The sequence below is a fragment of the Mollisia scopiformis genome (assembly GCF_001500285.1).
Source record: "Mollisia scopiformis unplaced genomic scaffold LY89scaffold_35, whole genome shotgun sequence".
Taxonomy (NCBI): Eukaryota; Fungi; Ascomycota; class Leotiomycetes; order Helotiales; family Mollisiaceae; genus Mollisia; species Mollisia scopiformis.
Genome location: NW_017263615.1, coordinates 368,207 through 392,027, shown reverse-complemented (window position 1 = coordinate 392,027; position 23,821 = coordinate 368,207). Strand labels below are relative to the sequence as shown.

The 23,821-nt window shown below is 48.0% G+C and overlaps 8 protein-coding genes across 8 annotated transcripts; 4 read left to right on the top strand and 4 right to left on the bottom strand.

Annotated features, from left to right (window-relative positions):
* The first annotated feature begins 3,672 nt into the window (after positions 1 to 3,672).
* Positions 3,673 to 4,405, top strand: LY89DRAFT_789496 (uncharacterized protein). The gene is made up of 2 exons (XM_018223261.1): positions 3,673 to 4,134; positions 4,183 to 4,405. Exons 1-2 carry the CDS (start codon positions 3,720 to 3,722, stop codon positions 4,365 to 4,367), a joined length of 600 nt encoding a protein of 199 aa, XP_018062187.1. The 5' UTR covers positions 3,673 to 3,719; the 3' UTR covers positions 4,368 to 4,405.
* A 617-nt stretch (positions 4,406 to 5,022) lies between these two features.
* Positions 5,023 to 6,552, top strand: LY89DRAFT_765909 (uncharacterized protein; the record flags this gene model as incomplete). The annotated part of the gene is made up of 4 exons (XM_018221696.1): positions 5,023 to 5,071; positions 5,132 to 5,266; positions 5,324 to 5,551; positions 5,612 to 6,552. The coding sequence occupies 4 exons, from the start codon at positions 5,023 to 5,025 to the stop codon at positions 6,550 to 6,552; spliced, it is 1,353 nt and encodes a 450-aa protein (XP_018062186.1).
* Positions 6,553 to 7,577: 1,025 nt separating this feature from the next.
* On the bottom strand, positions 7,578 to 8,442 carry LY89DRAFT_691517 (uncharacterized protein). The gene has a single exon (XM_018216345.1). It carries the CDS (start codon positions 8,046 to 8,048, stop codon positions 7,677 to 7,679), a length of 372 nt encoding a protein of 123 aa, XP_018062185.1. The 5' UTR covers positions 8,049 to 8,442; the 3' UTR covers positions 7,578 to 7,676.
* On the bottom strand, positions 8,161 to 9,577 carry LY89DRAFT_765907 (uncharacterized protein; the record flags this gene model as incomplete). Its single annotated transcript, XM_018221695.1, has 2 exons — positions 8,161 to 8,919; positions 8,951 to 9,577. 2 exons carry the CDS (start codon positions 9,575 to 9,577, stop codon positions 8,449 to 8,451), a joined length of 1,098 nt encoding a protein of 365 aa, XP_018062184.1. The 3' UTR covers positions 8,161 to 8,448.
* Positions 9,578 to 11,135: 1,558 nt separating this feature from the next.
* Positions 11,136 to 13,232, top strand: LY89DRAFT_789494 (uncharacterized protein). Its single transcript, XM_018223260.1, has 4 exons — positions 11,136 to 11,343; positions 11,394 to 11,864; positions 11,921 to 12,129; positions 12,180 to 13,232. Exons 1-4 carry the CDS (start codon positions 11,282 to 11,284, stop codon positions 13,007 to 13,009), a joined length of 1,572 nt encoding a protein of 523 aa, XP_018062183.1. The 5' UTR covers positions 11,136 to 11,281; the 3' UTR covers positions 13,010 to 13,232.
* A 1,964-nt stretch (positions 13,233 to 15,196) lies between these two features.
* LY89DRAFT_543915 (putative monooxygenase) lies at positions 15,197 to 16,602 on the bottom strand (the record flags this gene model as incomplete). Its single annotated transcript, XM_018208214.1, has 3 exons — positions 15,197 to 16,260; positions 16,318 to 16,518; positions 16,578 to 16,602. Coding segments are annotated over 3 exons (1,290 nt in total), but the record flags the coding sequence as incomplete, so codon positions are not given.
* A 1,000-nt stretch (positions 16,603 to 17,602) lies between these two features.
* On the bottom strand, positions 17,603 to 20,099 carry LY89DRAFT_789492 (uncharacterized protein; the record flags this gene model as incomplete). Its single annotated transcript, XM_018223259.1, has 7 exons — positions 19,987 to 20,099; positions 19,919 to 19,934; positions 19,319 to 19,863; positions 19,063 to 19,272; positions 18,969 to 19,013; positions 18,817 to 18,918; positions 17,603 to 18,769 (listed from the first exon to the last, which is right to left on the bottom strand). Exons 1-7 carry the CDS (start codon positions 20,050 to 20,052, stop codon positions 17,603 to 17,605), a joined length of 2,151 nt encoding a protein of 716 aa, XP_018062181.1. The 5' UTR covers positions 20,053 to 20,099.
* A 1,542-nt stretch (positions 20,100 to 21,641) lies between these two features.
* LY89DRAFT_691514 (uncharacterized protein) lies at positions 21,642 to 23,733 on the top strand. Its single transcript, XM_018216344.1, has one exon. It carries the CDS (start codon positions 21,671 to 21,673, stop codon positions 23,420 to 23,422), a length of 1,752 nt encoding a protein of 583 aa, XP_018062180.1. The 5' UTR covers positions 21,642 to 21,670; the 3' UTR covers positions 23,423 to 23,733.
* Positions 23,734 to 23,821: the final 88 nt, after the last annotated feature.

The window sequence follows — 23,821 nt, the reverse complement described above, 5'->3', positions numbered from 1 at the left end:
TACTATCTGTTAGCTGGAAGTTTTGTCTCTTAGATTCCGCGACCTTATCATAGAGTGATAGGAGTTGACAGGATATTTACTCCTCCCATGGTGGGGCATTGGGTGTAGCTGTAACCAATCCATCCATATATACCTCCAATCGCGCTCAACTTGAATTTGCATAATTCTTGTAACAAAAATCATCGTCTCCTATATTTTTTGGAATGCATCACCCATATTGATGGCTGTGCCGACACGTCTGAATGATGACTCTTATGATCGGTATCTGTGAGGAAAGGTGGCGGCACACTACCAATACCTGTTAGCTTTATCTTTTCCGCAATTTTAAGAAAGATTATCTGCGGGGAGCTGCACCACTTTGACTGTTCCATTCCCTGAGTTTGACATGAAGTTATCCTTTGTAGCCAGATGATATGCAACCTCGTGGGCCACGAATATGGAAGGTATCCTAAAACAAAGTCTTGTTAGCCTCGCGACGCATGTGTCAAGATTGAGTGACTTACTTCGTCGCCCAGAGGACTCAGGGGCCTAGAGTAAGACAGTGGAGAGGATTCGCCGCAAGCGTCGGTGCCATGGCCATGGCCACAACTTGGTTATTGGAGTCATGTGTACCGACGTTGAACCATTGGGCAGAACCAGGAATCGTTGATCTCATTGCATCCAGAGCGCAGAGATCAACATGGTGGTAGTAGTCCGGCGCGCCTTCACACAACGTTGGCAGGCCGCGCCAGTATTGCCAAAACCAGTCTCCATCTTTCTTAGCAGTCGTCAGGACAGAGAGCTTTGCTGCAATCGAGACAGCAGCTTGCCAAGTAGGCACACTCAGCAAAGAATATGGTTGGAGCGACGAGATTGATAGAGAAGGATCTAGAGGCAACTGAAGTCAGCTCTGGCTATTGTCGTTGAGGTTCGAATTGAGCGCGAAGAGCCTTTGTTAGAGTGGTACTGACCTGCGCGATGGGGATAACTCGAAAACTTCGAAATAACTTGTTCTTTAGCTGCAAAATCATTTGTTGGAAGAGAGGCAGGTAGGAGAACGGATTAGGATCGAGGATGAAGTGAGGGTTGGGAATAGGGAGGGTTGGGGAAGAAAAGAGGAGGAAGTAAATTTTAAGTTCAGATCTGCCCCGCATGGTCTTCCGCGAGCTTATTCGCTCCTGCTTCAACTGGTCAGCCTTGCTTAGTCGCCGAGTGTCTTGATTAGTTGATAAGTGAAGTATATGAATGACATGACTAGGGGGTCATTCGATTACTTTACCATTCCTTCAATTGAAGTCTCTAGTGCGTGAATCTGCTGCAGAATTACACGGCAGGCACGAATTGCAAGCCATGGATCAGCTGTTCACTAACTATTATAGACCCCATGATTACTATACTATACAGCATGTGGTAAGTCAATTGTCAATTGTGTTGAGTGCAGAACGAGTCAAAAGGCAGGAACGAGCTACAATGCGTGAAACAGTTGTATGTTGGTGTGAAGTAGCTACCGCGTGAATAAACTGCATACTGCCGCCCATCTACTACTCCAAAGGTAGGAACGATCTGCCGTGCGCTGATCGTGTAGAGTCTATGAGGCAACCGTTATGTGTGAATGAACAACATTGTGGGCAGGAAGGGCAAGACGTTGACCTAGGTGTCCTCCCTAGATGTTTGTAATACATAGTCAATTCCGTGAGGTCTTACCTTTGAGACCCGCGTTGACCTCCTGGAACATTTCCCTCATCCAAATTAACGCTTCAGCTACAATGCGAACTGCTCTTTCATGAAACAGTCCGCCATTGATGCACACAAGGAAATGAAGTTCTTTCCGCCCCACTTGACTCTACTTGCCGATTCAATTGCCCTACAGTGACCAGTCCCCTTTGATGCTGTCCCAATGACTTGTTTATCAGAACGAGTCCAGTACAGAAAGAACGCCCCATTGTTGAAAGTTTGGACCAAGCTGTGTTCTTGTGGAAGGAAGGATTTTCCACGACACACGTCGTTCCCCCACAATCGAATTCATCGCCAATCAAAACTTAGTTAGCATCTGTCGACATCTTTCAGAGCTTCCTCTCTGGAGTCCACACCTACATCAAACACCAAGCCACAACTCCTTGCCCATTGTCATGCCGGCAAAGGGTAAGTGAACTGAGCCTATATTTTTCAGATGTCAGATCTCAAGTCCACACAAAGCTAACGCACTTTGGAAGGAAAAAGAGTCCGTAGATTCTTTTCGTTGCTCGATCTCCACCAACAAAAGCAACCCCACTGAGCCATTGAACCGATGGTATGCTCGGTGGTATGCATGCACTTCTTAATTACCAGCAGAGTTTGTTCTAGAAGTGCTCTCGCTTGTGGCACACTCTTGAGCTTCCCAAGTCCTGCGTCTGAAAAATAGTTTAAGGCATGCGGTTTCGTGATTACAAACGCATTAACCACGTTCTGTTAGTTCCTTTTAGGTGTCTTCTTATCTAGAGTACCGAGCTTCCATCTCAGAGAGTCAACGCTGACTAGGATCTTAGTTGCGCTTCCGGCGCTGGCACTCTATCAGCCTACCACCGTGTCGATACACTTGATCGCTTCCATGCCACCTTTGATACCAGTGGTGCGGGCAATATCTACTTGGCTACTGCTATCGAGGCTACTGAGAACGTTATCAAGCCCGTGTCGAAACAAAGATTGGTATGTTGCGATTTTTCCACCAAATACAGAAAAGTGGCTGCACGGTTTTCCGTATACAAAGCGCGAAGCAGCAGCTTTGTTGGGTAATATTCGAAATAACTACAAGAAGGTAGAAGGGACCTCTCAAGAACATCTTAAACTAGTGGTTAATCCTCTACATATATGGCTTCTGCATTAAAGGTAGAGGGAGCGGTACGAACTGCGATATATTAGCTACCCGAATGGAGCTTGCAAGTATTATTGCCCCGGTCATGGTATTCAAGGACGATGGTTTTAGACTGATATACAATAGGATATGGTATTGCCTCCTCGAATACTACTGTACATCACAATCCTCCATGGCAAACCTTGCTCCTTCCCCCAGACATCGAAGAAAACTTGGACTCGAAGAGGCAATATTGGAAGCAACAGACAAGCCATTCCCTTCCTCATGCAACTAGAGAAGCACTCTTTAAGATATCCAGATACTCAAACACATAACAAGTCAAAATTCTCAATTCTATCTCAAATCTAAGTGCGAACCTACCACATCATCGGGTATGCCGACAAGGTCATGAACTACAATTAGGCGCGTAAGGAAGATATCTGGGAGGTTTGGCTGGAAATGGTGGGCCACACACACACTCCTGACGATCACGATATGGCTCAATCCTATCGAGAGAGGCATGTTGATCAATGAGCCATTCGTATCACGAATGGGGCGCCTCCCACGAGCTAAGTCATTGTTCCGTTCTTCTCGACCAATCGATTAATTTACCGAGCAAGACTCAGAGTCCAGGGGCGCACGTGACCCGACCCTTCGCACGAGCTGCACATCACAATTAAAAGGGGATTTTCGGTACGGTGTAGGGCATAAAATATCTGGGTGTCAATCAGGGGAGAAGCAGATTTGTGGAGACGACGACAACGACGCATCATGTGCAGAACTTTGGAAGCCGGAAGCAGTTAGTGCGGTCCGGTAAATCTCAGCTGTTTCAAGTTTTCTCTTCCATTTTGTCTCTATGATCCTTCTGACAAGACAGCTCCAGCCAAACCCAGTCGGAAAATCCAGTGTAATGAAGACCCCTCTACCTACCACGACCATCAGTCATGACGAAATCGTGGCAATCATCACGAAATTCTACACGTTCCTTACCACCTACCCCTTCCTTCCAGCCACTGCGATCAAGACCCCTCCCTCCGAAGGCTGGCCAGAAGAGTATTGTGATATTTGGCGTAAGATGGGCAAGTCAGAAGAAGTTGTCGATCTCCTGGCTCGTTTACCATATATTGACGACGACAATTGGGTCTGGTATCACGACACCATGCCAATCAATTATACCAAACCACTGAATCTGAGGCGTATCAAAGAACATTACGAGGAGAAGCGCTACGTCTTTGAGCCTTCTGGAGTGGCTCTTCCACCTCATGTATTCTCTTTGACGCACGGGAAGTTGTATGGAAAATGGGTCTTGCTGGATATAAAAGCTAGTATGTTGAATTGCTGTTTGACAATATTCTTTGCTGAAGATTTCACAGGAACAATCACAGAGCTGGGGGTATTGGGTGGAGTACAGCCAGCAGAGGCAACTGAAGAAGCAAAAGTTGGTGGGGACGCCTGGAGCATGTATCCAACCAGACCTATCAAAGAATTCTTTGATGCTTGTCAGGATAAGATGTCAGGAAAATCTTTGGTTGCGAGCAGGAATTATATCAGATGTTGAATCACGTTTAATAGAGATGGCTTTGCTGGCAATACAATATAAATGCCTAAAGAGTACCAAAACACGGCGTTCAAAGGAGGAAATTACATCGCGTGCGTACCCAGTCGTCTGCTATCTTTCTGGAGTGATTTAGGCTCTGGTATCTCTTCTCTTTGATTGAAAGTTTTGAGTTCAAAAATAGATCCTGTGCCACTTCAAACGTCCATTGCAGAGAACAAAGGCTCTGAGTTACTGATAAGACAAGAAGATATAGGCCATTAACATAAGCGCGTAATAGCTTGCTCATGAACCTGTGAGGATATTTGAACTTCTAGGATCATTGAACGACGAGCTGATTTAACAACGAGCTGATTTGAAAATCGAATCTGGAATTTGGAAATGCTGGACATGAAGAGTAGGCAGACCTCGCCAAACAGAATGCTTCAATTCATCTCAAACAGTAACTACATCTCGACAACCCCGGCGCATAGACGCTTGCTTGAATGAACAAGAGTGCCCTAGCGTATGTACCCTAGTGTATAAGAGGGTTACAATCACATTCATCTCGGTAGCGGCTTTCTCCACGATCGAATTTGATTATTGTCCTCGAACTCGGCACACAAAAGCTTTCCCCACCAACGCAACTTAAGAAACAGGCCATCAACAGCAACGCAAAATGGATTCTACAGTCAATCGAAGTAAGAAGAGAGTTAGGACAGCTCGTGGTATGATGCACTCTTCCTGTACCACCAATGAAAGGTAAAAACTGATGAGATGAACTGCAGTTACTGCTACTGTCGAGAATCCCGCAGGCACAATGGCCACCCATCTACCAGTCCCCAAAGACAACGGCAACGGCAACGGCAAGTCCAAGGGCTACGAGTCTGAGGAGATATCTGGAGAGCATAGCCAAGTCCTTGGTATGCCAATTGAATATACGCAAAAGGGTACTTAGGATCATACTGATATAGACATAGTCCCAAGCCCTCATGCTGCCGTCTTGGTAAACTCCAACGCAGTGGCCTTGCAGATAGCCAACAGTCGTATCAACGTCGACAATCTCTACGAATTCGAGGTATCGCCATTGCTCAACAGTAGTGGTCCATCCCGATCCAACGCTATCTTAGCATCCGACGCAGTGGCTCTGCAGACAGCCAACACTTTCAGTAACAGCCGTGGCCTAGCTCATCGACCAATTCCCATCCGTATGTCTACACCAATACTCTATAGTCGCTGTGCAGAAAGAGGCTAACATGAATTTGAAGCAATGTCAGTTATCAGCCAGCTGTTCGCTGCACTCAAAGCCTCAACGGGGGGAGATCCGAACTCTGAAGTTATTCGTAACTACCCTGGCCTCCATGCTGCGGCAGAAGGACTCGACGCTCTCGGTATTGCGGCTTTAGAGACAATCCTCCGGATTGCCAAAGACCAAGTCGCTGGAGTTAGCCATGCGTTCTACTGCTTCTCGGAATTGCCTCCGGAATTGCGGGCTGAAATTTGGCGATTGGCAGCTCCGAAACCTTCTGTTGTTGTGATTCGCGCAGGTTGGATGTTCGTGAACGGCATGCACGTCCCTATGTTGATTCCAGTTCTCTACAAGCGACCAGCTCTGCTATGCGTCAACCGAGCCATCTCGACCTTTATGACCGGCATTAGTCCTCCCAAGGCTGGCCAATCAGTCATTCAGGCTCCTGGTACTCGCTTCAATGTCAATATGAAGACTGCATTCTTCCTTGAGGAGGTCCGCATGGGTAGCCAAGATACGCTGGTGTTCCGGGACTTGATTCTTTGGTACAATAACGCTAGAGGTCCTCCCTTGGGTCCCGCGAGGCTCAATTTCCGAACCTTGCGGTTTCCGAAGGTCGAGAACCTAGCCGTAAACTACGCACGCGGAGCATACGGAGGCTTTTCCTTCCCCGTCCTTCTGGAGGCAGCTCCATGGCTTCACAGTCTCTTCCCTGACCTCAGAAAGTTGACTCTCATGATCGCTCGAGATTTGGGCGGAGGCTTGTCGGAGGTAGTAGGAGGTATTGATGGTCATCCGATCTTATTGGTCCCTACGAACGTCCCACTTCACTTCCATGCATGGACTGGAGTTGAGATTGCGAGAATCGTTCAACTTTTCTGGGACAACTACCAGAAGAGAATCTCTATTGAGTTTTCGAGGGTTGTATTGGAGCCGCCCCCCCGCAAGGCAACAACATAGTTCGCCCAATGCAGCTGATGCTCTGTGAGCCTGAAAAGGGTTGGGTGTCTTCTTCAGAGTAGTCTGTGCGCTCAGAAATCCTATCATCGTACGATTCCCCTTGGAAGCAGCTGCAGCCAGTGCGCTCTTACAAGAGCCTTTTGCATCAACGATCAGATGTGCATTGGCATCTGCTCCGTGCTCCGTAAGGAATATTGCAGTTTCGGTTTGTCGGTACCAGATAGTATCTGCAGCGCTGCTAGCATAGAACAGTTGACGTTGGGATACTCTTAGAAAAGCAAAGATCATTTGCCAACTTCGCTTCTCCCGTGATTATTACTAGTGATACCAAATTTTATAGGCCCTAGCTCTTCAGTTTCCACTTCTTTCATGTCTAAAATTTACATACCTCAAGTGGCGGATTCTGTACCTTCTTGCAAGTTATCTTCCTTACAAATTATTTCGAGCCAGATAACGATTTTACCCTTTCTAAAGGTTGCGAAGTCGCGCAAACTGAAAGTAATGGAAGCACGCAACAATCTACAACAAGCAGTATCAAATTTAGGGCGTAATGTACTAGTGTACATAGATCTAGATCTTTTGCGTTCGTCAATAACCTCTTTGAGAATCACACAGTCCTAGCATTTGAGTCACGTGTATCTCAGAAGTACGTACCTATACTTAGGTATGGCAGAAGACCGTCGTTGAGAGAAGTTTTCTGGTAATCTCAGACGACACATTTTTGACTTTGCTTCGGATGCGGTTAGTGAAGGAGAGTCCTTTTCCAGAATCCTTCTTCTCTTCTTTCCTTCCATATCCACATAGCACTGGTTGACACCAGTTATACCACTTCCGAGACATCATCCTGTACAATCATTCGTGAGATTCTACAATACAAGCATGATACATCTCCAATCTGCGGTTCACACCCACGGAAACTATCATGATTATGGCTGTCACAGAGCCAGTGTTACCAATACGTACACCCAGAATTGGCTCGAGATTGAGAAATGTTCAGATGTCTGTCAGCCACTAGAACTCGTAGTTCTGATTACGGGGATAAGCTTCGAGCTAAATATTGAGTCGGATTTATAACAAGATAATCACGTTTGCACCATTCTTGTCCGGCCCTTCTCATCCTCAATCTATATAACCTTAATCCCATCCCCTAGCTTTTCCCATTTCTGTGGAGTTTCGATACCAACAACTCTGAGATCTGATGTATCTTCTAGGCCATGCGCTAACAAGGCTGTGCTCGACGATTTGAGTAACGGCAATCGATTCAGCAAGATGGTGACAGCCAGCAGCACCGCTGTTGCTACAGCCTCCAATAGCGGCAGAACGAGCCATGCCCATCGCACATGATAGTACGCCGTGTTGACGAAGGCCGTACCCGTAGTAGATGTAAAATTTTGGTTGTCGGCGTTTGTGAGTACTTGGTTGGTGACTGCGATGGCGACGTTCTGGGTAAGCTGGCTCCAGTTGGTGTAGCTCATGAAGTCAACCATTCCAAACATGTCGCCGCTGTAATTTCAAGAGATGAATTTCCTTGGCCTGCTTGGCCTCCCGAGTATACTTGAGGATGTAATGTGCCCTGCAGGGATGGATCCAGGGTGTGCGGGTTCTTAGTATCGAGGACGGAGTAGCCATCCATAAATTCCGCAACCAGGAAGTTGGAATAGTACTCGCTAGAATTCGGTTCACTGCCAGCGAAACTCCAAGTTACTCCGGGTTGCTCCGAAATGATTGATGCTATCAGTGGGTCTGTCGAGGCACTTGTGATTTCACTCAATTTGTTGTCTCGCACCGAGATGTTGTTGTATGTTTGTGCACACCAGTACCAGTTCGCCATTGCTACGCTTGCTGTGGGGACTGGGAGCGACGTATTTCGTAGAAAGAGGTCATTTTCGACGCCATCTACACGAATGAAAACATCCGAGCGATGTCAAACGGTTTATAGTTGAGGATGTCGTCGGAGATGCCATCCAACTGGATGATGTCTAATATCGACCTGAACCAATCGAAAGTGGCGCCGTCATCACCACCAAAATTAATGGTCAAGTTGCGGTAGTTGGTGACGCCCTGTACCGAATAAGTACAGTCTATGTAGTGAGAAGGCGGAGGTGGTGTGATTTCGTCGATTGTGCTAGAAGGGTAAGGATATGCTTTACACGTGCGAGAACTGATATCGGTAACGTCCGTGTAGTTCCCACATAAACCGAGCGATGTGATATTGCTGAACTCGCAGCGCGTAGCGGGAGACGGACAGCTTAGATCTGGTTGAAGGGAAGCACTTGCAAGTTGATTCAGTAAAGCCATGTGCAAGACCAGAGTTTCAGTTGTGTTGGCTACAGGCAACATGCGGTCAGTACGTCGAAAGCAAGAATGCTGGGGAACAAAGAGAGTACCTACTCGATACATTGTTTGAGAAGTAGTCGAGAACGAGAGCTTGGCTCGCATTGGAAATGTATGTATGGCTAGACCCGATGGTTGCCGTAACGTTGTTGAGCTGAAGATCCTCCTGGTGCACAGCCAAAATCTGTTGTATCATCGGATCAATGGCCAAAGACAGAAGCGAGACGAGCGCGAACGCAGTAGCAATGATGTCCAGTCGTAACTTGAAAAGTCGGCGACCCATCTTCCAAAGCATCTGTGCTGCACCCATTGGGTTGCCTCTACTGACTTGGTCGTACATTTCGAGGTGACTTAGCCGGTTTGCTTGTTGAAAGTGCAGCCATTTCAACTGTGATACACACGAAGCCACTACAAGCATCACTCCCATCTTTGCCACGGTAGTAAGAGTCGATAGCAGCGAGCTCGGTTGGATGTTGTATTTCCAATTGTCAATCGGCTTGTTGTCTAGAGTAGCAAGAACTGCGATGGTCATGAAGAGGCCGGTTAAGGCTATGAAGGCGCCACAGATCTCCAACCACCACCACCATGACGAGCTGGAGCGTTCACTTTTCTTAGCGGGGCGCTCTTCATCCACTGGTTGGAGAAGAGGTTCCTGCCGTGCATCGGTCGCCGTGCGCGTTAGTGGTTCCATATTCTTATCGAGCGTGAAGTTGGTTACACTATCTCGCAAGTAAACGTGAGCAGCCCCGTGTGGAGGAAGAATGTAGAGCGCAAGATGGAGGGAGGCCAGCAAAGAATGAGCCGCCTAATTATCATCTTCGGTGGGTGGCTCATGTTTCCTCTGGACAAGGGTTGATCAAATGATGGTAGTGCTACAATGACTGATAAGATTATTCCTCCCTGTTGAAGTTACGGTTGCATCTATGCAACCAGGGCCGTCGAACCCAATGGCGGGGTACAATGGTGTTTTGTGACCTGCCCGAAGCGGTTCATCCTGTCCTGAAATCATGTAGATCTTCAAGGGCGAAACCAGCGTTGCTGATGGGGCTGGCTTTAGCCGAACTGACAAGGCCTACCCTAGACCGGTTACGGTCACAGTCTTAAAAGCCTATTATTTTATTGGACGGTGACGGGCTTGGTCTCTTAAAACCTGCTAATAACCGTCAGCCCATCTATTATTGGAAAGATTGTGGAGTAGGGGGAAATTAGTGCCTTGAAGCTTGAAACCCTTAAAATACAGGAGGCTTGAGGTGTATGTGATTAAAACTTAAAATTTAAGCTTAAAGTTTGAGGTTGAAGCTTAAAACTTGAAGCCTGAGGTTGAAAAAATATTATTAACAGTTTTTCTTTGTTTTGGTTGTTAAATCTGTCTAAAACGTCTGGAATTGTGATGGTGATGGTCCAGGGCTAAAAACGGCCTGACCCATCAAGAGCGCTGCGCGAACCACTAACAGAGAACACACCATGTGGGCGAAACTTGATGAAGTGGTTGCCAATTGACCCACGATCGTTGAGCAGGCCATGTGGATTTTGTGATCCAATATTTATGCCGAATGGTGTAAGCAGAGATGTACCGTGTGTATATACTCAGGTCTCTTGCCTTGTTGAGAGATCTGCGTGGTCTAGAGGACTCGGAGCCAAGTTACTGTTTTGTTTCTCTTCTTTCGGAAATCGCGGGCAGCTAAGGGGATGTTCTGTCAGTACGAAATTATGCCCATCGTAATAACGTTCTCTGACACCCAAAGAGTGGACTTGTGAGAAAATCAACGTGTTGTGAGCATGAATCGGGCAACCGAACACTCTCAAGCAACATGGTTCAACTCATTCGCGCTGTTGAAGCTTCTATGTTTCAAATTTACAATCCTAATTAGATACGTAATCCGCTTCCCTCGCACTTCTTACCACTTCAAATCGCAATATTATTATCACATTGCGAGAAAGGACGAAAAGGAATATTACCAAGAATTCTCATCTTCACAGCATTCCATCGCAAGTTATATACAAGTCAAAGACTGATCCATCTTTCCACAAAGCCGACTCTACAGCGCAAGGCTATCGGATGTAAACGATCGGTACCTAATCATGCATTCGTCGGAGCTCGCCGCAAATCTGCACTTTTGTCCCTTGGTGGCTTGCGCCCCTTGTCGTGCACTCTAATATCGAACCCGAGTGGCTCGCTTCGCTGCAAGACATCAGCCTCACTCCTTCCTCCTGAACTTTTAAACCTCGAAAGTTCTTCGCTTTCTGCTCTTGAAGTAGGAAGTAGAGACCTGGCTTCTTTGGAGATAGAAGAAACCAAACGATTCTCGACAGCAGACGATTATCTATGGATCTCTGAGTGGTTTGTCAGTGGACGATTTTTATCACGACAGCCTCATCACCGGGATGTTCAGCCATGGCGCAAATACTGGATCCATACCGTACTTGGGAGGAACCGAATACCTTCTCTTCAGACACGTAAGTCGTTGGTACTTTCTTGACTTACGAACCTCGACTAACGTAGACAGAGCACCAACAAACCGCGTGCATCAAGCTACCCAAAGCAATTCTCTCTCCTCTCGTGAGAATGTACTGGATCTCGAGAGCTTTCTTTCATGCTCTCATTGCCAAATAGCTTTCTCAGACGTGGAAGAATGGTATTTACACTGCAGATCCGTGCATCCATCTCCGGTGCAGCTCGTGCCTCCGCAAAGAATGGGCATGTCCTTTTCCATGTCCAAACAGCCGCAAAAGATCTCATCGGATTCAGAATCTACCGAATCTTGTTCAGCTAATGACAATGTGCTCGAGGACGAGAATATGATTGCGCAACAGGAACTGCAAGTTTTGGACCAAGGTTCGAAATCATTTCGACGGACCCAAAAGCACCAGAAATGGGACTCTATCAAGACCGAAGTTCATCGATTGTATGTTTCAGAAGGGCATACATTACAAGCAACCATTGCAGAAATAGAACAGAAATATTCGTTCAAAGCTAGGTATTTCCATCACATCCTTTCCTTATGTTTGTATATTGAAAACTCATCCATCCCAGCCTTCGAAAATGGAAAATGCAAATCAAAGAATGGCATTTCGACAAAAATCTCACCAAGAATGACATGGCTATCCTGGTGGCCAAAGCGCAGAAACGAGCCAGAGACGAAGGGAAAGAGACCATATTCTATCATCAAGATCAAGAAGTGAGCGCCGAAAGGCTCAGCAATTTCAAGAAGCGGAAGGTAGACGCGGCGTCACCAAGCGCAGGTACATGATCGTTGATAATGCTGCCATCTCCGAAAGCTGACGACAAAAAGCTACACCAATGAATATTACTTACGCTACTCCCAAAGCTCAGAGCGAACTCGACCCAGAGCAAGAGACCGAGCAAGCAACCAAGCAAAACGACTCACACAAATCGATCATCTCAATGCTATCCATCTCTCACGCCCTAACCACCGAAACAGCCTGCGTCAAATCCCTCCTCACCATCAACGACCCCTGGCTCACCGACAAAGCAACCCACCTCTCCAACCTCCTCACCTACCACCCCTCCACACGCCTCTCCTCCCAGCTCGAACTCGCGCAACTCTACCTCTCCTACGGACCCTCCTATCTCGGCGGCCCTAAAATTATCCTCTCCACCATGCTCGAACACATCACTAGCACCAACTTCTCGCTCTCCACTTCTTCGCCGCGGAGGGTTGACACGCTCGACTCTCTCGCGGAGCAGTGGAAAATTATCAAACCCATCGAGTATTTAAGCACGTCCGCCGTGCTCGAGCCAGAAGTCGCGTTCTCGCTATCCTTGCGATTAACGGGTATCGTGCACGAGATGCGTCGGTTGCTCTTTCATGACGAGAAGTACGGCACGGGAGCGGCGGATGGGGAGTTGGCGGGTTTGTTCATCAGCGCGGCGATGATTTGTAGTCGATTTTTGCCGGGGGATGCACTTGTGTTTTTTGATGAGATGATTGAGCGGGCGGGTGCGTGTCAGGGGTACGTGGCTCAGGACGTGAGGTTCTTGGCGTTGTTATGTCGGGGGTTGGTTTTTAAGCGGAAGGATGAGGGGAGGTCCGAGGTTGATTTTAGAGCGGCGAGGGAGGTTTTGAAGGGGGTGGACCAGGGAGATACTGATAGGTTGTAGGGGATTTGGAGGTTGTTTGAGGATAGGTTTTTAGAGCATGAGGTTGTGTAGTCTATGTCTCGAGTTGTTGCGCGGTACCAGGATTAACTGCTCGATTGCCTGTGCAGTTGTATGAAAGAGCCCATTGACGAAGGGCTATATGTATACGCTCCTTTTTTCTTTGGAGTTGTGTTTATTTGTAGTGTAGTCTAAGACAGACTTGCCAGGAATTATAGCTCCCTCCCGAACTCTCGATTAAACATGGTGGCAGAGAAGTGGATGAACCAGGCGGAATAGTCTATCTCGTACTAGTGCTCTATTCCTGACCATGAAATCTCAGCTTCTACCATAGAAGTGAATCAACCTCTTTCCCCGTACGATTCCACTCATCCTGTTTTTCTGGTGACCTACGTAGGGAGGGTCCATTCATATGACCTGAGAATGTCGGTACACATGAAGTCAGCACTATTCAACGCTAGAGAAGTTCAAATCAAAGACATCATCTCAACTTGCTCTTCGGACCCCCGATGGACCTCAACTTCATGCGCCTTGCACCGCGCGTCAACTTACCTCGATCGACTACAATAACTCTGAGATCACACTCAATCCAAGTCTCTTGCGCATATCAAGTCTACATCAACACAACCTTAAGTCAACTTCAAGTTACACGCTTCACAGTACTACATCAACTATATCGCGGGTTTTAGGGACAGTCTAGGCTTTTTCAATGACAGCTTGGCTGTCCGGGCAAAATCAAGTTATTTTCCATAGCTGCGCGTAGTCCCTTAATTTCTGGGAATGCCCTCTTTCTCATGCTTTTGCTTTTAGTTCTCAGCCCTTAATCCTAAGCCCTCATTTAATGCTTACAGGCTCATAATGTGCTATATTCCAAGTGCAGCAGTGCAGTGTCGTCAGGAAGTACAGCGTGACTAGTACAGTGCATTCAATGCATTCAGTGCATCCAGTAGAGTGTTCCTGGTTTTTCAAGTACTTCTGGACCCTTCAATGAAGAGTGAATGAATTGAAGTTAAAAGCTAGATAATATGCAAATAGATATAGAACAAAAGGGGGGGGGGTTAATTTTTTAATGCGTGTTTAGAAAAACTATTTTCTTTATAATAGAAAAGTTTCAAGTGAAAAAACTAAACTTTATATATATAGTCTAGTCTATTCGGGAACACTTGCTATCTTCGAACTTTACTTCTATTATTCATAAATAGCAAGATTTTCATATGTAGCACTTTTGGTTAATAAACTATACTTATCATTAAAAATAGCAAGCCCGCCAATTGTGAATAGCGCCACTAATAAACACGCCGAGAATAAGGCCCTAATTTTAGCCTTAGAACTTTAGCATTGTAGTATCTCAGCATCTCAGCACCTTAAATGTTTAGCACCTGAGTATAGCAATAAGGCATAGTACTTGACCTACTAAATCACTATACCCGAAAACTCCCAGCCCTCCAGGATGAGAATCCAAGATCTTAGTAACGAAAGTGCTAAATTGCTAAGGTGCTGAAAAGCTGAAGTGCTGGAGTGTTTGGAGCGCAATTCCGTACTGGCACCTCTCCATTTATATACTCTTGCACTAAACACAAGTGTTTGTGTATAGCTGGTCTATTCACAAAACTAAAGGTGTCATACATAAAGCCTCCGGCATTTATAAATGGCGGGGGAGTCAATTTATCAACAACCAATGTTACGTGTGGATTAAAATATATATGTACCCTCGTACTCTCTTTAGCGTTATGCTTTCATCAGCAGCGCAGTCTAAGAGAGTTTAGTCAAGAATTATAGCTTGCTCCCGAGCTCTCGCTTAAAAAGGGGGAAGACTCGGCCACAAATATCCACAGACTGGTGGAAAAATCAACGCTGAATCGCTTCCCAAATCTTTTCAGTCCGTTTCTCCCGACCTGGGGTCGATTCCGATTTCACTTTTTCTGGACGAGGAGGTGTAGATTGATCTGTTACGACTCGAGAGCTTTCAACTGCTACTGCAGTTATATGCGCAATATGCGCAACATGCGCTGATTGAGCTATATGCGCTATTAGTGCTGAATGCGTTATACGCGCTGGATGCGCCGAATCTTGACCTCTCTTACAGGTTCAGCATTGTGGTGATGCGCCAATCTTTCACAAACAAAGCCAAGCACATACAGTACTCGCAAGAAATCATCCATTACCCTACGAACCCCCAAACCTCTTCTCATACTCCTCCTCCGCAACCTTCACAATATCCACCCCATAAACAACCTTCTGCACATCGGCATCCGCCCACTTATCCGGAACCCTCGCCTTCCCCCCCTTCTTCTTCAACTCCTCAAACACCCTATCCCGCTCCTCCTTCGCCTTCCCACTCCCCAAATGCAACTCCCGCGCACTCGCCGCCGCCCACCCAACCAACTGCTCCGCCCTCTCCTTCCTAACACCCTCATACAGCTTCAACACCTCCTCCACCCCCGGCCCGCTTCCATCCCTCACTTTCCCCAGCAACACTCCAAGCACAGCCGCATCCTCAATCGCCTGCGCCGCGCCCTGCGCCAAGTGCGGCAGCGTCGGATGACACGCATCACCCACCAACGCCACATGGCCATAAATCCACGTCGGCAGCGGGGCATGGACCCGCAACTTCCACTCACACACCTCCCCATCCGGCACCAGATTCAACATCCTCTGAATCTTGGGGCAGAAATCCTCAAAGACGCCTAGCATGGCCGGTTTGCTGCCCTTCGTGGTATACGTCTCGGACGGCGCGGCCGCGAAATTTGTGTCGGGCTGCGTGGTGCTGATGTTGTAGATGGTGTGGTTGGAGATCGGGTACGCGATGATGTGGCGCCTAGCCCCTATCCAGCGCGTTACGCGCTCCGCGTCCATGAGTTCGAGCAGTTCGGGGTCGTGGGCGATTTGCGAGCGCGGGAGCAGGATGCGGTATGCGGCTTGGTCGGTGTCTTGGACGTCTGCGGAGTGGGAGAGTAGTTTCAGCATCTGTTGGCGGACGGTGGATTTTACGCCGTCGGCGGCGAGGAGGATGTCGCAGGTGACGGGGTAGGGGGTGGAGTGCCGCGGGACGGCGGTGAAGGTTGGGGTTGGGGACCAGGACGTTATGGAGGTTATGGAGGTCGAGAAGTGGAAGTGGATGGAGGGTTCTTTTTTGCAGCCTTCGTAGAGACCGCCGGCGAGGGAGGCGCGGTGGCCGACCATGTGGCGGTAGCCGTATATCTTTTCTACGCCGTCTAGTTCGACGTGGGCTAGTTCGTTGTCTGTCGCTCCGTCTGTATTCATGCCATTAGCAGGTATCCCTCACTCTTTAGTTAAAAGAAGAGACAAACCCCGTATACTGGTCTCTTTGCAGAATACAGCCTCCCGTTCAATCTCCTTCCATACTCCCAGTGTATCCAGAATCCGCGACATATTAGGAGCGAGCTGGATTCCTGCACCTACGAATCCGAGGTTCGAGGCTGTTTCGTAGACGTGGATGTCTTCGAAGCCATTCTTTGCTAGGGCTAAGGCGCTGGAGAGACCACCCATTCCTGGAATATATACGTTAGTACTTGAAGCAAGAAGGAGGGAGTTCGAGAGAGGAGAATACCAGCGCCTATGATACAGACTTTCATCGTCTTGTGCGATCCATTCGAAGCCGCCATCTTTCTTGCTTTCTCCTTTGCAATGTGGGACGACCTAACAAATATCTCTCTCCTCAACCTTTCTCTCTTTCTTAACACTTCCCAAATCTCAATATATTCTCAACAACAATCTCACAACAAAAACTCAACAACAACCTTCGTTGCAAATTGTTCGTTCGTCGAAACAAACTCAAGAAAATCATCATCATACAGTACGTGGGGCCATCCATCACCCCGCATTTCCACTCTCAACCTCACCATCCTAACCACCAATCAGCCCTCGGAAGAACTTTCTCCCCTTGGACAAGGCTGAGTGAGCAGTGAGTGGCGAAATAATCCTTACCCCACATCTCGCATTTGCCCCGCTTTGACTGACCGGAGCAGAGATCCGGGTTGGGTCTGGATGTGTGACGAGCGGTGGGGCGCTAATGCTGCGTTGTTCGGGGATTGACGGTGGGGGTACGGTGAGGGAGAGGGTGGTTGGGGACAGAATGAGAGAGAGAGAGATGGATGAGGTGAGTTGAGTTGAGGATATATTTGATGAGGCTGGAATGTATGGATACATGGAACTTGGAATCGTGTAATGTGAGGTTGATTGGAGATGGAAATGAGGAAAGCCCCACATGAACAGGTCAAGTATAGTACTTACCCCACATTTTTCGAAGGTGGTGCAGGGGAGAGGAGATCCTCCCCGAGATGAGATAATAAGAGCCTCATTCTTGAAAGCCTTGATGGAAGGTAGTCCGATTTTAGGCTAGGTATATAAAGAAGGAGATGTCACGTGGGAGAGTCTGAAGAGATAACACCCTGGAAGTGGTGGGGATGAGACGTGGAGATGAAGGGCAATAACTTCAGACTTATTTGACAAAGTCAAGTACTTCTGTATCCAATTCGTTCAAATTCAAATCCTGCATTCATGATTCATCTATCATAACCCTGAGTAGTCTCATCCTAGAACGCCATCTTGCTCCTATAGCCCCTCACGTCCCCCTCAATGACACAAAGAAATCCACTGATCAATCACATCCTCCATATCATAAGCAATCCCCCACTGACTACACAAACACCTAAACAACTTCTGCATCGAATTCAACTCATACAACAAATTCTTCCCCGCCCCCGTCGCCCCAAACACCCCCGCCGCATACTCCCCCCTCACATACTTCCTCGTCTCACACACATCACCGCCTTCTCCCAGCTGTCCGCTTCCCACATCCTCATACCGGGTCGACAGCACCGACTGCCAATCCACCACCGCCGGCAGCCGCACCGTCGTCTGCCCCGCGAGCGAGAACACGCAGTACACCGTCGCCGACGCGAACAGCGAGCTCGGGATATGGATTACGTGCGCCCTGCCCCTGGGCAACTGTTCGACGATCTCCTGGATGGCGATAGCGTGTACCAGCGCCCGTCTGGCATCCTCGGTGTTGGCCCAGCTGACGAGATCGAGCTGCTGGTCGTCTGCTTGCTTGGTCGCTACGACGTGTTGTGCGATGTTGTATTGCTTGCACACGCTACGGCAGAGGAGGCTCGAGTCTTTGCAGGCGTCGAGACAGATGGTGTGCCAGCGGAGGAAGAGCTCTAGTCTTTCTGGGTTGGAGAGGTTTGGGGATGCGGCGATCGATTCGTGGAGTTGGGCGAGGGCTCGGCGGAGTTCGGATTTGGTGGGGACGCCTATTAGTGCTTCGTCTGAGTCGACGTCTGATACTAGGCTCTGGAGGCCCTCGAGGATCACTCGCAGGGAGAAGGCGGAGAATGTGTGATGCAGCAAGGCTTGTCCTTCGGGAAGAAATAAGCTAGAAATAATCTTTCGGAATGAAAACTGCGTGGTTTCCTGAGACCGCATGTGAGTTAACCATTCATCTGCAGTCCTGGCCTCGAACGAAATCTCTGTGCTCGGCAAACCTAGAGCATTCGCTGTATGTCGGACAGAAGGTGTTTCCCCTGACATGCGGGAAATGAGGCCGTCGACTAGATAATGACCCAGCAGAGCACGTTGTTGAATTTCTTTGGCCGCCCAGGTTCGCCAAGCGGTGTTTTTCTCGGATTCGGAGGCATTGGGAGAGGGAAGAGGAGATGGAAGAGAAGAAGTGCATTGGCGGGCCCAGAAGAAACCTAAAGCGTGAAAAGCTTGGGAGGTTGTGCGGATTACTCGGTTCTGGGGATGAGTTAGAAGGGAAATGAGAAGGCAGAGGAGGGACATACTTTTGAGAGAGCGCCGTAAATTTGAGCGAGGAGGGCAGTCACTACTAGTTGGACGCCTTGACATGAATCGTACGGCCCTCGGTGAGTGATGAGGACTTCCCACTGCTTAATGTTAGGAAAAGCACTTTGAATGATTTCAACCATGGACCCACAGATGTCGTGACAGCCACATGAGCAAGTCTCCACAGAGCTTCTCCCTATTTTTGATCAACACCTATGCTACCTGCAACATGTTCGTCTTCTCACCTTAGCAATCGAGTCCTTTGGCCCCAGATACAGCGACCCAATCGCCATAGCATTCAACAGTAAAGGCTGCGTACACTCCCGAAACACAAACGTAGCTCTATGAAGCACCGGAAACGTAGGAATAAATCGACAAAAGAACATATGCAAACACTCATCCAGGAACACCGAGCTGAGAGAAGTAGCTTCCACCGCAGCTGTAACCGAAGAAGACTGTTTTCCATCAGCTCAAACACCTTCTACCCCGCATATAACTTACCAAAGTAGTAACCATATTGCTAACATTATGCACCGCTCTATGACTCTCGCCAGAAGGAATAGCATCAATAGACGGCCCCTGCTCGCGAAAAGAACTCGGTGTCGAAAACGCCGTGTTGGAAGTATACAGCGATTTCGACGAAATCGGCAAAGTAGTAAACGGCATCTGCCACTGATTATTCGTCTCGGACGCCATGAGGGTCTCGAACAAATCCTCGGAATCCGGCCACATGAGATCAAAATCCAGCTCAGCAGAAGGAGGAGGTGGAGGCATCGTCTGCGCACTATTCTGGTCTCCTGCGACGGATAGTTGGTCGGACATTCCTCCGGGAAGGGAGACGGGACTCTCGTGGGCCATTTCGGGGATGCCCATGGGGGAGAGTGAGGCTGTCATTCGTTGTGAGGGTTGGGAGATCAGACTTGAGGGTGGTGAGGGGTAGTGGATTGGGTCTTTGCGGGTGTGGAGTTTTTCATGGCGGGCAAGAGAGTCTTGTCTTGCAAAAGGACGCTGGCATTCTTTGCAGCGGAATGGGCGTGCGCCAGTATCTTGAGAGTGGAATTGTTAATTTAATGCCTTAGTTGAGTGAAGGTTAGGACGTACGACTGCGTTCATGTCTCTGGAGGAGTTCGTTAGCAAAAGGAATTCTGACTGAAGTCTGGTTTTCCCACCCTGAGATGCTCGCCCTTTGAGAAGGACTTTTGGCAGAATCTGCACTCCATGCCTTTATAATTCATTTGGGATACTGCGACGAAGAATTGGATGTTCCTCGAGCTCTCGAGATGTTGAAATTTGTTTGTTGGAGAAGAAAGAAGGCTGATGAGGTCGATGTGCATTTCGTGGCAGCCGTGCTCGGCCCTGTGCCCGCTGAAAAATGGCCGCTGCAGGGATCTTCGGCGAGGGGTACGCCACCCCGGCTCTGCCTTTACGCGTGCACCACGAACGTTGATTAAACTTCAAGAAGATCCTTTGATCCGTCTACGGAGTGACTTGGAAAGGTCTTGACAATTCGGTTAGATTTCTTTAGAGGTCTTCTGTAATAATTTGCTGGCACTGACTCAAAGTCAACCCCCTCTGATGTTTGTCTTCTACATTTACTCATAAAGAAATAAGCTTCTTTCCATGAACCGAAGTTTCGAGATATGAAAATCTTCATTCAACACTCAATCTAGTTTTGTTTACGCATTTGCTTATACAACTACTTACAAGATTCGTTTCAGCTGCTCATCGTCCATGCTTGTAGTCAAGTGCAGCATCAAAGGCAAGAGATCTATGCGATCAAAAACTTTCAGTTCATGACACCGAATTTTCCGAAACGCTGTAACAGCTCAAATCTGATGCAGTATTGGCTTCCTTCTCTTTTTTTTTTTTTTTTTTTTTTTTGGAAGTGAACCATCAAACTTCCTTGACCCTTTGTTTATTTTAAAGAGTCTTCTCGCCTTAACTGGTAGACTCAACTTGTAGTAACATAATAAGTTCTTTGCAAGCAGAAGATTTTAGCAGAGTCAAGCCTCATCTCAGGAATCCTGTTATGTTTGCGAGAATTTTTGCGTTGCTTTTACAGATCTTCAAGCACACCCTCTCTGAAGCTCCCCTGCCTCAACCAGGGTTCAGACAATCTTTCATGCACCTCAATAAGATCTTCGGTCATTCTCTGAAGCCCAGAACGTCCGACAATTGCCATTACGCGTCCCCACGAACCACGGTGGAGATCTTGCGTGGGGACTACGGTGGCCGGATGTGCAGCTCAAGACGGGACGTTTGCCGAACTCCTGATATACACGTGACTAACGTCCCATCATAACCTTGGGTGGAGTTGTTGCAGAAGTAAATAAGAGTATTGATAATATTGCGTTTTATTTGTTCTTTGTTTGTTGCATTTGCTCTGTTGTAACGGGTCAATCCCATATATGCTGCCAAGAAAAGTTTGCCGCTTCAATCCTGGACCGGCGCTTAGACGAGATCATGGGCAGTTGTAACGGCGGACAGGAAGCATTTGTAGTAGAATTAATTTACCTCATTTGCGTGTTGGTACTATATCCATTACTCTTCTACAGACAATTTCTTCCTACGCCAGGGGAATGGTGCTTGAAGATGAAGTGTCTGTCATCTTGTCCTGCGCAGTGTCTTTTTGGAAGATCTTCGCACACGCGAGTTGTTTTGGCGACCTTCTTTGTGACCCAACATAGTCCCCCTTGAAAATGTTGGAGTATCAGATTCCGAGCTTCCATTGGCGCTTCGAACATTAACCAACGTCAAGCTTCCATCTCTGTTGAAACTTCTTCCCTCTTTGATTTTCTTCTAATCTTGCATACTGCGACTTTCGACCTCGTTTACCCATGATCATCTCTTATAATGTATGCCGCGATAGTCTATGCGAATTGGTTCAAGAAAGCATGGCTGGTATCGATATTCGTTAATATTGTAGTCGCTGATGAGACAAATCCCCAAACAGTCCAATGGTCTTCTAAATCCTACGGTCCAGATGGACCATGGCAAGCAATCTCAGTCTCGATCGGCACTCCAGCTCAAAGAATCGATCTCCTTCCTGGAGGAGTATGGGCATCACCCGTCTTAGCACCTTCCGTCTGCTCAAACGGCGCCGCCTGCCAAATCGTTAACCTGGCAGGCTTCTACGACTCTACCAAATCCAGTACCACCTTCCAGATCGGCCAGACAGGACAAGTCGTCAACTCCTCTCTGGGTGGAGCAGATGCCGCCTTGGGTTCTGTGACTGGAAGTGCAAATTGGATGTTCGACACAATGTCCATAGAAATGCGCGACGGCGTTGTCGGGAACACATATTACGCTGTGGTTCAAGATTTTGATTTGCTGGTCATGTCTGAAGCACTCGAGAAACTTCCAGATGGTACGACGTATCCTATACAAATCGGACATCTGAGTCTGGGAGCTCCTGAGTTTAATGAGTCGTGGTTGCATTTCCCGCCGAATCCGAAATGGAATGGGACATTGCTTCCAAGTACTCTTTTCGGTCAAGGGAACGCGCCGTCAAATTCTTACGGGTTACATATTGGGAGTGCAGATTTGGGTATACCAGGTTCTCTCAACATTGGTGGTTTTGATCCAAGTCGTGCTCTGGAACCGATCAGTAGCCAAGTATATGCTATTGACCGTCTACCCATCGACCTCCTAGACATCGGCGTCGGAGTCGCAGAAGGAGCATCACCCTTTAACTTTACATCTCAAACCGGGCTCCTAGCACAAGGCAACTCCTCCCTAGGAATCTCAACCACGGTCCTTGTCGAGCCTCAAGTTCCCTATCTCTACCTCCCTCAGAGTACTTGTGATGCAATCACGCAATACCTCCCCGTCACATTCCAACCTAAATACGGCCTCTACTTCTGGAATACCAATGACCCCAACTACCAACGAATTGTAACCTCCCCCTCATTCCTCTCCTTCACCTTCCGCCTCAACAGCAGCATCTCCCAAAACATGACCATAAACCTCCCCTTCGCCCTCCTAAACCTCACCCTCACCGCGCCCCTCACCTCAACACCAACATCCTACCTTCCCCTGCGGCCCGGCCCGGGACCAAGCGGGTCTTACGAACTCGGCAGAGCATTCCTGCAAACTGCGTTCATGGGCGTAAATTGGCAGACCGCAAGCGGAGACGGGGCCGGAGTCTGGTTTCTGGCGCAGGCGCCGGGTCCGAATACGCCGTCGAGTAATCCGTTGACGGTTATTGGGGCCAAGGATAGTGGGATTGTGGGGAGTGATGTTAGTTGGGCGGAGACGTGGAAGGGGAGTTGGAGTGTGCTTGGAGCTGCTGGGAGTGCTTCGACGGCAGTTTCGAATTCGAGTTCGAGTTCGAATGGGTCGTCCTCGCATGGAAGGGAGAAAGTGGGTGTTGGGGTTATTGTTGGCATTGTGGTTGGGGCGTTGGTTGTTGTGGTGGCTTTGTCTCTTACTTTGCTTTATTACAAGCGGCAAAAGGCGAAGAAGGAGATCTTGGAGACCGCAGGGACAGTCTCTTATGGTCCAATTGGTGAAATTACTGCAGGACCATACAAGGACTCGGGATATGGACCGAGGGAGTTGGAAGCTAAATACGAGCTTGCGAAACCCGTTGAGATGGCGGGATGAGGATTTTACAGCTATTCCTTAGAATGAAAACAACAGAGGAGAAACCGAGGGAGACAAAGGTGGTTCAGCAGTTGCGCGGGTTCTCGGCACCTGCCCCGCAACACTACGTCTTGACCGTGTTGAGAAGACAGTATGATGATATCGATTATTGTTTAATGGTTGCGTCATGATGACACTCATCCCTAGATAGCCATCTCTGATCCATCTTCTAGGTATTGCATGGCCATTGATGATGGCGAAGTGGGGCCTCTGGTTGACAGATTGACAATTCTACAGCATGAGGAGTGTAAGGAGTATTTCAAAGGAAAGTTGATTATTGAAGAATTGGGTCATGGAATTGCTTTGCATGAAAAGAATAATAAGCTTTTGTTGTCTTAGAGGTGCTGCTGGTGTCAGTGT

Bases quoted from the DNA above. Each gene is read 5' to 3' on its own strand.
- LY89DRAFT_691514 (XM_018216344.1), top strand. From the start codon at position 21,671: ATGTATGCCGCGATAGTCTATGCGAATTGGTTCAAGAAAGCATGGCTG.
- LY89DRAFT_691517 (XM_018216345.1), bottom strand. From the start codon at position 8,048: ATGTTTGGAATGGTTGACTTCATGAGCTACACCAACTGGAGCCAGCTT.
- LY89DRAFT_789496 (XM_018223261.1), top strand. From the start codon at position 3,720: ATGAAGACCCCTCTACCTACCACGACCATCAGTCATGACGAAATCGTG. The intron at 4,135-4,182 runs GTATGTTGAATT...AAGATTTCACAG, and splicing joins CTTGCTGGATATAAAAGCTA to GAACAATCACAGAGCTGGGG.
- LY89DRAFT_789494 (XM_018223260.1), top strand. From the start codon at position 11,282: ATGGCGCAAATACTGGATCCATACCGTACTTGGGAGGAACCGAATACC. The intron at 11,865-11,920 runs GTATTTCCATCA...CATCCATCCCAG, and splicing joins AAATATTCGTTCAAAGCTAG to CCTTCGAAAATGGAAAATGC. The intron at 12,130-12,179 runs GTACATGATCGT...GACGACAAAAAG, and splicing joins CGCGGCGTCACCAAGCGCAG to CTACACCAATGAATATTACT.